The sequence below is a fragment of the Zootoca vivipara genome, chromosome 3, assembly GCF_963506605.1.
Source record: "Zootoca vivipara chromosome 3, rZooViv1.1, whole genome shotgun sequence".
Taxonomy (NCBI): domain Eukaryota; kingdom Metazoa; phylum Chordata; class Lepidosauria; order Squamata; family Lacertidae; genus Zootoca; species Zootoca vivipara.
In genome coordinates, this window is record NC_083278.1 from 86,816,617 (window position 1) to 86,830,305 (window position 13,689).

General features: G+C 49.8%; 1 protein-coding gene across 2 annotated transcripts in view; it reads left to right on the plus strand.

The window, feature by feature from the left end:
* Positions 1-13,689, plus strand: part of PLB1 (phospholipase B1) — an 81,554-nt gene that overhangs the window by 47,914 nt on the left and 19,951 nt on the right. For both annotated transcript variants that reach the window (XM_035111500.2, XM_035111499.2), the window contains 2 exons: positions 933-1,032; positions 11,112-11,163. In XM_035111500.2, coding sequence (XP_034967391.2) covers positions 933-1,032; positions 11,112-11,163 — 152 coding nt within the window. The remainder of the gene's footprint in view (positions 1-932; positions 1,033-11,111; positions 11,164-13,689) is intronic.

The window sequence follows — 13,689 nt, forward strand, 5'->3', positions numbered from 1 at the left end:
ACCATAGTTTGTGATGATGTCCAGATTGGCAAACCATTGTTTGAGTGATCCCGCCAACCGCTCCCCCCCCCCCCATGTTTTCATCCTGTGTTGCAATCCTGATTTGGAGAGATGACTTAAGCCACCGTTTGCCAGCTTGGATGTCAGGGCAAACTGGTTTGATGCCAACAGAATGCAATGAATGAAGCCCTACATGAGAGGAGAGGAGGCACACAGGCACAGCGCTTGCTCAAAATACAAACGCAGTCAAAGCCTGTCTGATCTTGTATCGAAGTGATTAAGAAATCACACACTGAACAGAGCAAGAACAGCGACAGAGGAAAACCAGGCAGCCACCTGGGTCTAAAAATCCCAGGGCTGTGTGCCTTAATTGTGTAAATAGCTTTGAGAAAGAGTCCTTGCCTGTACACCCTGAAATTTCCACTTTCCCAGTACATGACTTAAAGCGAAACAGAGATACTAATCGGTTAGTGATGATGTCCAGTAAATTGGCAGGCTGATCTACTCATATAGAGAATGATAGGGTGATAGCTAAACTACTGGGGTGGTTTCGACTCAGTTTAACTCAGGGTAGACCTAAAGAGCCCCCTGGTGAGGGGGTGTGGGCTGGGGGAGAGTCTTCGCTTGGCCCCCACACCTGAGCCAGATGAGCCTCTGGTCTCACTCTGCATAAAGTACTTCCAGTGTTCAGCACAGACATTTAGAACGGCAACAACAGCTCTGTTGGGGGTAATAGAGCCAAAAAACTTGATGGGGAAGACTTGGCTCTCTTTCCTACAGTTTCCCCTATGCTAGTTAGCCGGTTGTAATTTCGGGAGCATTCATGAAATGTGGGGTGGTTCTTACCGATTTAGCCCAACCGCAGCATGGCATTTGGGAGTCAGCAGTGGCTCTTGCTCACCAAACCTTGCATTTTTTTCCTTCTCTGCCAGATATTTTGAAAATGTTCAATCCAAACCTCTCTGGCTTCTCTACTGGCACCCAGAATGAAGCGGCCGGATTCAACGTAGCAGTAGGAGGAGCCACCGCACAGTAAGACACTGGGACAAGGAAAAACCTCTGCGTTAAGCCTGAACTTTTGCCCCAAAGCGTAGGGGTTTTGCCTGCTTTTCACCTCATCCTCTTCTGGGGTTTAAATCTGGTTAAGAATCCAAGGATAAAGTCTTTTTTTTTTAAACATACTTTTTATTAATTTTACAAAGTACAAAAAAACAAAAAAAAACGGTACATACATAAACACCTTTTCCACCTCCTTCCTACCCACCCACATGGGTCCTCCCCTGCCACAGAAGTATCCCATGTATGTGAACAGTCAGAGATGGTCCATTTTATGCTTGGATTTCTGTCCTCCCCCCCCTCCCCTGACCCCAAAGCCCCCCCCCCTGCCACCAGGGAGCTCCAGCAAACCAGGGCAGTACGCAGGAGGCCATCCATCCAACCATCTATTGTCATACCAAAAAAAGAGAAAAATAGAAATAGGAAAAAAGAGAAAAAAGAAAGGGCAAAAAAAGAGAAAAAAAAAATACAAAACAAAATTTTTTTTCTTACATTCATAATTGTAAAACCATATTTTGTGGGCTTCCCCTCCCCCCCCTTCCCCGGTTTTCATCCCTTTTTTATCATCTGCAACAGTTTCTTACTTTATAAAAATACACCTTTATATCTTATACAACTTATAAATCAATTGTTAACATTTTCATCTAATATTCAAATCACTGAAAAATCAAACTCCCATTTTATCTTCCCGTGCCTAATTTTTTCTCCCTCTATAAGCCTCCATATTTTCACATTTTCCAAAATCCATTCACTTTTAAAACTATAACTATTCTCAATTTAACCTTACATCCCCGATTACCGGCTCCACCCCCCCAATCCAGCAAATTCCATAATCAGCAGACCAGTTATACACCTGTTAATCCATCCTTATAATCACAACATCACTTTCCCTTCACCCCACCCCCTGTTTACAGTCTTTTGCCATCCACGCCACCATACAGGACCCCTGAATTTCTTCTCTTCTCTGCATATTTTTTCCTTCTTCCCTGTGGGCGTTCTGGAGTTCCAATAATACCAATCGTGCCCCCCTCAAAGGCAGGGCACTCCATCCAACTTTTTGTAGAGTAAAGTCATCATTTTTTTCGTGGTGTGCTTCATTTTGTGTTGAATCATCACAGTCCTCATCTTCATCTTTTCCTTCCAAATCACAGTCACCATCATTGTCATTCTCACATTCATCTTTTTCAGTGTCAAAAGCTTCATCTTCTAAAAAATCATATTCTGCCATCACCATCTGAAATTTTTGCCGTAACTCTTGCCGTCGTGTCTCCTCTTGACATAGCTCTATTCTTGTTTCCCACATTAAGGTCAAAACAGACCGCTGGAACTCAGGGGAACACTTTTTTGTTGACATAATTCAATCCTGCCAAGGTCAAAACTTGTCACGTGGGGTGGAATATGATCACAGTTTATTTTCTCGACTCCATTTTAACAAGCTGGCTGCATTCTTCAAGTCTTATTAACAATAAAGTTCGAACTCACATTTCACAAACATTTAAACCAAAAAAGAAATTCCACAAAGTCCAGAAATACAAAGTGAAATAAAAATTGACTTATAAATCCTGATCAACTCACTGGGTTGTCTGGGCTGCCGGCTCCCGAGGAAAAGAAAGGTTTTTCTTAGTCTTTACCTCTTGCTGCAGGGCAGTCATAAACCACAGTCTCTCTCCCCTTTCACCCTGCATCAAAGGGGAGATTCTCTTTGATGCCTTTGAGGGATCCTTTTGAATTGCAAATCTTCTGTTTACGGCTTCGGGTTTCTATTTACTGTCTCTTTTGTTGCCGTGGGGGGGGGTGGCTTCCTCTTTTCTCCCCTCTCTCCCAGATCCAAATTGTTTTATAATCCAAATCGTGAGGTTACTTACAGTCTTTTCCAATCGTTTTATTTTCGGAAGAATCCAGCGCTCTCCGCCTTCGGCTTGAAGCTTCTCCCTGCTAGAATAACGTTGCCGCTCAAAATGGCCCCCGCGACTTCTACCCTCCTCGCTCCGGAGCTCTTATTAGAGCTAGCCGAAGAGTTGGGGAGTCCGGATTGGGGCTGTGCCGAGCAAATTTGCCCCCGGGACGCCCTTCCCGAGGTTCTAAGGGGCGCAGCGTCGCTCTCGCTGCCCTCCCCACTCCTAGCAGGGACGGGCCGTCTCGGAGACGAGACGAAACCCCGCCGATCGGCGCTGGCGAATCCAAGGATAAAGTCTTGCTATAAAAATCTTTTTGCAATATTGTATGTGTCTAAATACATTTAGCAACTCTAGCCTCTGAGGTCCTCAATCAATCACCTTTCGCCAAGCACTAAATTAACTGCAGAGGGAGTTAGAGGTCAGGTGGCGTGGCTGTGAAAAAGTGCAGAGCTCCAAGCGCAGCCTTGAAAATTTAGAGCTTTAGCTCCGAATGCACTCTGTCAGAGCCAATCCTTCAACAAAAATAATTGATCTGAACTTCTCTGCTGTTTGGCTCGCATGCTAACTGGTTGGCAGGCAAGTTGGCTGGTAGTGTCTTGAAGTTTGTGGTAGTCACCTGTGCAGACATTTTTTAAGGGAACTTAGGCTGTGTACACACCATACAATTAAAGCGCATCGTCCCCCTCCAATAATCCTGGGAACTGTAGTTTGTTAAGAGTGCTAGAAATTGTGGCTCCAGTGAGAAGTCAACTACAGTTCCCAGGATTCCTGGGGGGATAGCTTTAAATGCACACTGTGGACTCAGTGTTATACTGCATTTGCTGTTCTTGATTATTCCTTTCCTTGTGCAGCTCTTATTGGTCATGAAGTAGCATTTTATAAAGTGAGATAGGGAGAGACGCCTCCCAATTCCAAGTCTTAAGTTAAGGATGCTTGAGGAAATCAGACTTTGCAAATTCCGAGATGACATTACCTGATCTAGCTATCCACTAGATTTTTGCCCTTCCCCAGATGCTGTGATAGAGTTCTCAGCAGCTTAAAGATATCAAAACATTCATTCAAATATGTATTTTGGGAGAAACTGCACATTTAAACATGTATTAATACAGATAATTGCAAATGTATGTTTAGGGAAAATTTATTCGTAAACATTGCAGCTTTATGTACGTAGCATAAAAACCACATGGAAATGACTCAGATCTGTCTTGCATATCTAACCCTCGACTTCCAAATACAATGGCACAATTGCCTAGTGGGCTAGGGTGCTACCTTTAGGAGTACAGCTATTACTGATGCTCCTTTTCAAACCGAGAGCCAGGGCAGTGCAGTTGCCCTAGGTTCAAATCACCACTCAGGCATTAAGTTCAGTGGAGGGCCAGTCATTACAGTATCTCTCAGCCTAGTCTACTTCCTGGAGCTTCTGTGAAGATAAGTCAGGGTTAAATAAAGCATACCCACCACCCTGGGGTCCTTGAGGAAGTGCAGGATAAATAAATACATATTGTGAGGGACAGGGGATATCGCGAAGTCCCTCCCCTCCTGAGTTCAAGCCCATCCCCGAGCAAAGGGGAAAGCAGGGAGAGTTCCGATTCCAGTGGGGAAGCAGGAAGTCGTGTCCGAGGCTCAGGCAAGGTAGAGGAGCCAGGGTCCCAGGTGGGACAGGAAGGGGCAAGTAAGGGGGGAAGACCCATCCCCCCAACTCCAGAATTACGCAGGAAGAGGAGGGGCAAGAGGATGGGTCTGCCAAAGCTTTTGTGTTGGAGAAAGACGCGCCAAAAGTCATTCGGAGGTTCTGAAACCGACTGACCACATCACTCCGTGTAAATAGCAATGACTTCAGCACTGTAAATACGCAGCACCAATAAAAGAATAAAAATGCAGAGCTGCGTAGCGTCGTTACTCTGAAGTAGTCCGCTCCGGCCACTGTGACAGCAACCTCCGAATCTTTTTTTGGGCTACTTTGGAGTTGCCGGGATGAGCGTGTCAGAGGCGGAGAGATGGCGGCAGATCGCGGAGCAAGCCCAGCAAGAACTGCAGCAGCTGTCGCTGCAGGCGCAGGGGGAATTGAAGGCAGCTAAAGAAGAGACTAAGAAGGTCCAGGACGACCGGCTACAACTGGCGGAAAAGGTGAGAGCGCTACAGGAAAGAGAGCAGGAATTAAGGGCGGTGGCGGTAGACCTCCAAAACAAGCTGGATGCAGAGAAAAACAAGGCGGGAGGGGCACCCCAAGTCCAAGTGCTGCCAGGAAGGAGAGCCGGGACCCTAGTGAGCAAGTTCAATGGAGACCCGAGGGAATATCAGGGCTTTGAGACTGAGATTGTGTATGCTCTTGAGCTACACCACGCTGAGTTCCCTGATGATGAGCACAGAGTAGCGTTTATTGTGGAGCACCTTACCGGGGCAGCCAGGGAGTGGCTAAGACCGTTAATCGCAACAAAGAATCCTTGCATGAAGAATGTCAAACTATTTCTAGAAGGTTTGAAAACGATGTATTCGTCCGATAGTCATATGGACCAGACTAAGGAGGAACTTCATAATTTACGCCAAGGAAATATGACAGTTCGCGCGTACTGGGCGAAATTCACCATGCTGGTGCACAGATTGGGGTGGGAATTAGAGTCACCCCCAATGCAAGCGGCGTTCTACTTGGGGTTGCATGAGGACGTGAAGGATGAGCTCTCGAGAGGTCCAAAGCCCAGTAATATGGATCAGCTGAGCAAAGCGGCTCTGGCGGTGGGGGTGAGACAGGAATCCCGGTGGAGCGACAAACAAGCAACGCGCGCAAAGCGGGCTTGGTTCCCACGGTCGCAGGAGAAGCCACTCCCCCAACAGCCCTTCCAAGCCACGCCTGGGGCCAGCCAAGACCAGGAACCCATGCAGATTGACAGCGCGCGCGCGCGGGCTTTTCAAACCCCAGCGGCGCCAAGACGCAAGGAGGGAAGGGGTGGGAATTGCTTTCTCTGCAACTCCCCCCAGCATCTCGTCAGAGACTGCCCACATCGCAGGGAGTGGCAAGGAAAGGCGGGAACGGTTGTGCCCTCCCCCACTGACGCAGCACCACAGCAGGGAAACGGGAAAGCCTGGCTGCAGGAGACAAGGGGCAGCAGCCAGGCACAGTCAGCAGACAACAGCCCCAGCCCGCCCACCCGCACAGAGAGGAGCAGAGCCAGCCCACCCCTCCCAGAGCAGGAGTGGTTCTAGAAGTGACGCTAACGCTCCCAAATGGCTATCCCCTGACAGTCCTCGCCCTAATTGACAGTGGGGCGTCCGCAAACTTCTTCTCGAGGAACTTTGCAGAAGAGCACCAGATCCAGCTGCTGCAGCTGGATTTTCCTCTGCATGTGGCAACCATTGACGGCAGAGAGCTGCTGGGAGGGGCCATCACTCATCAAACCCCCCCCCATGAGAATGACGGTGGGAAGGCACTCAGAGACACTGGCATTCAACGTCACCACCATCTCAGACCCCCCCATCGTCTTGGGCATGAGCTGGCTGGCGCGCCACGACCCCTCCATCAGTTGGCACCAGAGATGCATCACGTTTGGATCGGACTTTTGCCTGGAACATTGCATGCAGCACCAACCAGGGGAGGGGCCTCCGATAGCCACGGTGGCCACCATGCACGTCAAAGGGAGTGAGGCGATACCCAAGCCGTACTGGGACCTGCAGGAGGTCTTCAGCGAAGCGGAGTCCGACCACCTACCCCCACACAGGCCTTTTGACTGCCAGATCAACCTGGTGCCAGGGGCAACTATACCCCCAGCCAAGCTGTACGCCATGTCAGACCAGGAACTGGAGGATCTGCGCGCTTTCATCGACAAGAACCTCAAGCGAGGGTTCATCAGAGAAAGCAAGGCAGCAGGGGGCAGCCCGGTCTTCTGGGTGGACAAGAAAGACACGCAACAGCGCCGTCTGGTGGTGGATTTCAGACGGCTGAATTCGGTGACGGAGCCAGTGGCTTTCCCCATGCCCAGAGTGGATGACCTCCTGACAGCGGCACGCAGGGGCAAGATTTTCACCAAGCTAGACCTGAGGGGGGCGTACAACTTGATCAGGATCCGGGAAGGCGATGAATGGAAAACCACGATGTTCACGCCTCTGGGCTCTTTTGAATATCTGGTGATGCCATTCGGGTTGCAAGGGGGCTCAGCATGCTTCCAGGCCTTCATGCACCACGTCCTGGGGTCCCTCCTCTTCAGGAAATGCTTGGTCTTCCTGGATGACATCCTTATCTATTCCGATGACCCAGTGCAGCATGTGAAAGATGTCAGGGAAGTGTTGCAGCGCCTGAAGGAGAACCACCTGTATGTGAAGCTGGAGAAGTGCAAGTTTCACACCAAGGAGGTGGACTTCCTGGGCTACAAGCTGTCAGACAAGGGGCTGGCGATGGACAAAGACAAGGTGCAGGCCATCCTGGACTGGCACAGCCCCAGGACGCGCAAGGATGCCCAACGCCTACTAGGCTTCGCCAACTTCTACAGGAAGTTCATCAAGAACTTCTCTCGAGTTACGGCTCCCATCACTGACTGCCTGAGAGGCAAGCAGAAGTTCAGGTGGACACCAGAGGCGCAAGCAGCGTTCGAAAGCCTCAAGAGGGTGTTCGCCTCAGACCAGAACCTGTTCCACGTGGTTCAGGACGCGCCCCTACGCATTGAGACAGATGCTTCTGATAAAGCTGTGGGCGCCATTTTGTTGCAACTGGACGCCAACAGGGAGTGGAGACCCTGTGCCTTCTTCTCCAGGAAGTTGACCCAGCCAGAGCGAAACTACACGGTTTTTGATCGGGAACTTCTTGCGATCCACGCGGCGTTCCAGCACTGGAGACACTTCCTGGTGGACGCCAAGCACCCCATCCAGGTGTGCACAGACCACAAGAACCTGGAGTTCTGGAGAACTGCCAGGGTGCTCAACCAGCGGCAGATACGGTGGGCAGAGTTCTTCTCAAACTTCAACTTCTCCATCCACTACATCCCGGGGGAGCAGAATGTCAGGGCGGATGCCCTCTCCCGCAAGCCAGAGTACATGGAGGAGGAGGCGCCACCAGCCCCAAGGCACATTTCCCCCCCGTCAGCATGGTCCTGCGGAGCAGCAGTGGTGAGCGAGGCAGAACTCACAGCACTGACGGCAGCGGATGAATTTGCCAACCGCATCTTCAGAGAACTGAGAGGGGGGAGGGAGCAGGCAAAAGACTTTGCAGAACGCAGAGGGCTGCTTTTCTACAAGGGTGCACTGTACCTGCCCACCACCCAGCTTAGACGTACGGTCCTCAAGCAGATGCACGACAACCCAACGGCGGGGCATTTTGGAAGGGACAAGACCACTCAACTAGTCATGAGACACTTCTGGTGGCCAGGGGTGAGGGAAGATGTTCGAGACTATGTACGGGGCTGTGACACCTGCCAGCGGGCAAAGGTGGTCAGAGCAGCACCACCAGGGTTGCTGGAGCCCTTAGCCACGCCACACAGGCCGTGGGAAGTGGTGTCCATGGACTTCATCACAGATCTGCCTTCTTCCAGGGGTAAGACCGCAGTGTTGGTGGTGGTGGACCTCATGTCCAAAATGTGCCACTTTATACCGTGTGCCAGGGCAGTCTCTGCAGAAGAGACAGCCAAACTGTTTGTTGATCACGTTTTCAGACTGCATGGATTACCTTTAAGGGTTATTTCGGATCGTGGCCGCCAATTTGTTTCCAGGTTCTGGCGGCGGCTCATGAACCTCCTGCAGGTGGAGGTCAGCTTATCGACGGCTAGACACCCGCAGACCAACGGACAAGCGGAGAGGGTCAACGCCATTCTGCAGCAGTACCTGAGATGCTACGTCAGCCAGCGGCAAACGGACTGGGTGGATCGCCTGCCACTAGCAGAATTTGCCTACAACAATGCAGTGCACGTCTCCACAGGGGTGTCGCCCTTTAAGGCCAATTACGGGCGCGACCTCAGATCTTTCCCAGAGAGGGAGGGGGAGGAGGAGGAGGAGGGCCCACAGGCTGAGGATTGGGCAGAGGAGCTGGAGACGGTGCACCAGCAGCTCAGAGAACACTTGGAGAGGGCCAAGGAAGCGTACAAAAAGGGGGCAGATCGCCACAGGCGACAAGGGGAGGTCATCAGGGTGGGGGACAAGGTGTGGTTGTCCTCGGAGGGCCTTCCCACCAGAGGGAGGTGCAAAAAGCTGGCACCCAAAAGGCTGGGCCCCTTCACGGTCACGCAACAGGTCAACCCGGTGGCATACAGGCTGGCACTGCCAGAGGACATGAGGGTGCATCCAGTGTTTCATAGATCGCTGCTGTCGCCGTACAGGGAAAGCAGCAGGCTCCGAGACAGCGAACAAACCCCCGAGGGAGGGGGGGAGAGGGGAGGCAGGGAGCAACTCAATGAGGCCACGGCCATCCTTGATTCACGGAGAGGGGTGGGGGGCCTGGAGTACCTCATGGCATGGGAGGATGCTCCACTGTCCCAGAATGAATGGGTCCCGGCCACTCAGATACAGGAGGAATTCTTGGTGGAAGAATTTCACGCCCTCTTTCCCCACAGACCCAAGCCCTGGCACATGGAAAGGGAGGGGGAGGAGGAGGAGGCACGGGAGAGCAGCTCACCATGGCGCTGGGAAGCGGAGTTTGAGGAACCAGAGGATGAGGTATGGGTGTCACCGAGATCCACCCAGTCAGAGGAAGGAGCAGATTGGCAGAACATTTTCACCCCCACCAGCTCTGACGCCACGGACTTTTTGGGATTCCCGTCCTCCCAGGCGGAAGGGGGGGGCTCGCAGGACTGGGGGGAGGTGTTCACACCAACGGGCTCGGAGAGCACTGAGTTCTTAGGCTTCCAGTCGTCACCGACACATGGGGGGGGCCTGGGGAGGGGTGAAGGAGAGCTTGGGAGGGGGGTGGATGTGAGGGACAGGGGATATCGCGAAGTCCCTCCCCTCCTGAGTTCAAGCCCATCCCCGAGCAAAGGGGAAAGCAGGGAGAGTTCCGATTCCAGTGGGGAAGCAGGAAGTCGTGTCCGAGGCTCAGGCAAGGTAGAGGAGCCAGGGTCCCAGGTGGGACAGGAAGGGGCAAGTAAGGGGGGAAGACCCATCCCCCCAACTCCAGAATTATGCAGGAAGAGGAGGGGCAAGAGGATGGGTCTGCCAAAGCTTTTGTGTTGGAGAAAGACGCGCCAAAAGTCATTCGGAGGTTCTGAAACCGACTGACCACATCACTCCGTGTAAATAGCAATGACTTCAGCACTGTAAATACGCAGCACCAATAAAAGAATAAAAATGCAGAGCTGCGTAGTGTCGTTACTCTGAAGTAGTCCGCTCCGGCCACTGTGACACATATGTATACTTAACAGTAGGGAATCTGAGAGCTTACCTGAATTTTGCATAAGAGCTCAGAGTAAGTTTTGATTGCATGCTGGCAATGGACCCAGGTGGTGCTGTGGTTAAACCACTGAGCCTAGGGCTTGCTGATCAGAAGGTCAGCGGTTCGAATCCCTGTGACGGGGTGAGCTCCTGTTGCTTGGTCCCAGCTCCTGCCAACCTAGCAGTTCGAAAGCACGTCAAAATGCAAGTAGATAAATAGGAACCGCTACAGTGGGAAGGTAAACGGCGTTTCCATGTGCTGCTCTGGTTTGCCAGAAGCGGCTTTGTCATGCTGGCCACATGACCTGGAAGCTATACGCCGGCTCCCTCGGCCAATAATGCGAGATGAGCGTGCAACCCCAGAGTCGGTCACAACTGGACCTAATGGTCAGGGGTCCCTTTACCTTTACCTTAATGGACAAGTGCAATGAAAAAGACTCACGCAAGTGGTCTGCTTACATGAAGAGTGCAATGTTAAAATGGAGAACTCTTGCAAAATCACAGCTCATATTTTTCTGAAAGAAAAATAGCGACCTGCAGTGTTTCGTTTCATGGAAGAGCTGACACAATATTTGTGGTTCCTCAGCTACGTGGCTCATGAGAGTAAATGGGTTGCATGAGAGGGTGTTTTTTGCTCAGTTGTTTCGTCCTACCTGGCAACTGGTGACTGATCAGAAATAACTCTCTAGGTCACAGAGTGAACATCAACCAAGGACTCTCAAATCTTAGTTACGTCCCGCAATGATGCTCCTTCTGTTCGTTGACTCCACTGAGCTTGCCATGTTTGAATGCTCTCCTTTTCTCTTTCCATAGGAATCTTCCAGCCCAAGCAAGAGAATTGCTAGCACGAATGAAAAACAGCCCAGTAAGTATCTGCATTACAGAAAATGAATGAAAAATCTGGCAGCTCGTAGAAACCGCTGGGTAAGGAAGATACCCATAATATTGCTGAATGCAATAATGCAATAGTTGTGTTTAAGATGTTGGATCATTATATATATATAAAAAACCAGCCATCCTCTCTTTGTTAATGTATTGCAATATATGTGTTTAAGCAGTGGGGGTAGGCATGAATAAATTTCATCCTCTAGCCACCTAAACCAACTTATGCTATTTGTGCTATTTTAAAATGTTGTTGTTTAGTCGTTTAGTCGTGTCCAACTCTTCGTGACCCCATGGACCAGAGCACGCCAGGCACTCCTGTCTTCCACTGCCTCCCGCAGTTTGGTCAGACTCATGTTGGTGGTTTCAAGAACACTGTCCAACCATCTTGTCCTCTGTTGTCCCCTTCTCCTTGTGCCCTCCATCTTTCCCAACTTCAGGGTCTTTTCTTTTCCAGGGAGTCTTCTCTTCTCATGAGGTGGCCAATGTATTGGAGTCTCAGCTTCAGGATCTGTCCTTCCAGTGAGCACTCAGGGTTGATTTCCTTAAGAATGGATAGGTTTCATCTTCTTGCTAAAATTATTTAGCCTTGTGAACTGCCCCCACCATGCCCAAGGACAGGGAGCCAAATCTTCCCATCACAAGACATTGTATACAACCCATGCAATGGTACCACAATCAGAGATTATAGCACTGCTGCAAAATGCCCACAGAGCAAGTAGCTCATGCCGAGTCCAGCAAAATGATCCAAGTTGCATGATAGCAGGTCATGCAAAGCCATCCCCTGATTGGGAGCCAGTGTGGTATAGTGGTTAAGAGCGGTAGTCTCGTAATCTGGTGATCCAGGATCGCGTCTCCGCTCCTCCACATGCAGCTGCTGGATGACCTTGGGCTAGTCACACTTCTTTGAAGTCTCTCAGCCCCACTCACCTCACAGAGTGTTTGTTGTGGGAGAGGAAGGGAAAGGAGAATGTTAGCCGCTTTGAGACTCCTTTGGGTAGTGATAAAGCGGGATATCAAATCCAAACTACTACTACTCCTCCTCTCTTCTTCTTCTTCTTCTTCTTCTTCTTCTTCTTCTTCTTCTTCTTCTTCTTCTTCTTCTTCTTCTTCTTCTTCTTCTTCTTCTTCTTCCTGGTGTGACACAAGGGAAGTTTCTATGCAAACATCAATAGTATTATTAAAAAGTCCTACCAGAGGTTGTATTTCTTGCGTCAACTAAGAAAATTTAATTTGCCCCAAGAAGTGTTGATCCAATTTTACAGAGGTACCATTGAAACTGTTCTCTGTAATTCTATTACTGCCTGGTATGGCACAGCCTCCAAGATGGACAAGAAAAGGCTCCAATGAGCAGTAAGAATTGCAGAAAGGGTAATTGGTTTTAGTTTGCCTTCAATAGAGACACTCTATGCTGTCTGAGCTAGGAAGAGAGCAGAGGGAATTGTCGCAGATCCTTTGCATCCTGGTCATCATCTGTTTGATTTACTTCCATCTGGACGTCGCTACAGGACTGTACACAAAAACGGCTAGGCACAGGAACAGTTTTTTTTTCCTTGTGCCATCAAATTGTTAAATTCGTAGTTGTGTGGCGGAAGGGGAGGCCAGTTGTGGCTGGGGTTCCTTTGCTGTGCTATTGTATTGTGAGTGGAACAGTGTTTGTATAAGGTACGTTTCCATTGCAATGTAGTCGAAGCAAAATTCCAAGTATGTTTGGTACTTGGCCAATAAATTATTCCTTATTCCTTGTTTCAGATACAAAATGCCAAGATCAAGCAGTCTCTGAATGAGAGTAAAGCCCATTCATAGGAGCCAACTCCTAGGGGCCAAGAGGGCTTTGCCCCCCCCCCCAATAAAATATTTGAGGAGGCTGCCCCCCTCCAAATTGATGGGCGTTGCCATTCAAATGGTGTGCATGCACCATGCCATGTGATTGATTTCGCAGGATGGGACTTACCTGCGCCATCCTGCCCCCAATATTTTATTCAAGTTGGCACCTCTGAGCCCATCCATTATGCCTTCAGTGCAGTGCCAGGGGCTGGATCCAGGCATCCTGCCACATGAATGGAAGGCACTCATACCTTCTGCAGCTAGGGATGGGAGGGAAATCTGATTGCGTTGGCATCAGGCAAACTTACCTAAGTCATGCTTTCCAAAGAATGAACCAAAATGCATCCGTCCTTCAAAATTCACACTTTCCCACATTTTGCAATCTTGTTCTTCAGACAAGTAATGTGTACAAATGTCCAGTATATTAGGGGAAATAGCTTTGGGAAATCTGTATTTTAGGCATAGTGGCATACAAAAATGTGTCTAGGAGGAGAACTTTGCACCAAAATGCTGATGAATTTTCATGTGGACTTTTTAATTTATTAATTTTTTTAAAGCCACCTTTGCTCAGCTATCTACACTGGTTGCCTATTTGCTACCAGCCCATGTTCAAGCTGTTGCTTATTAGTATATAAAGCCCTTAACAACTTGGGACCAGTTTTTTTTGGGGGGGGGTTCGCTT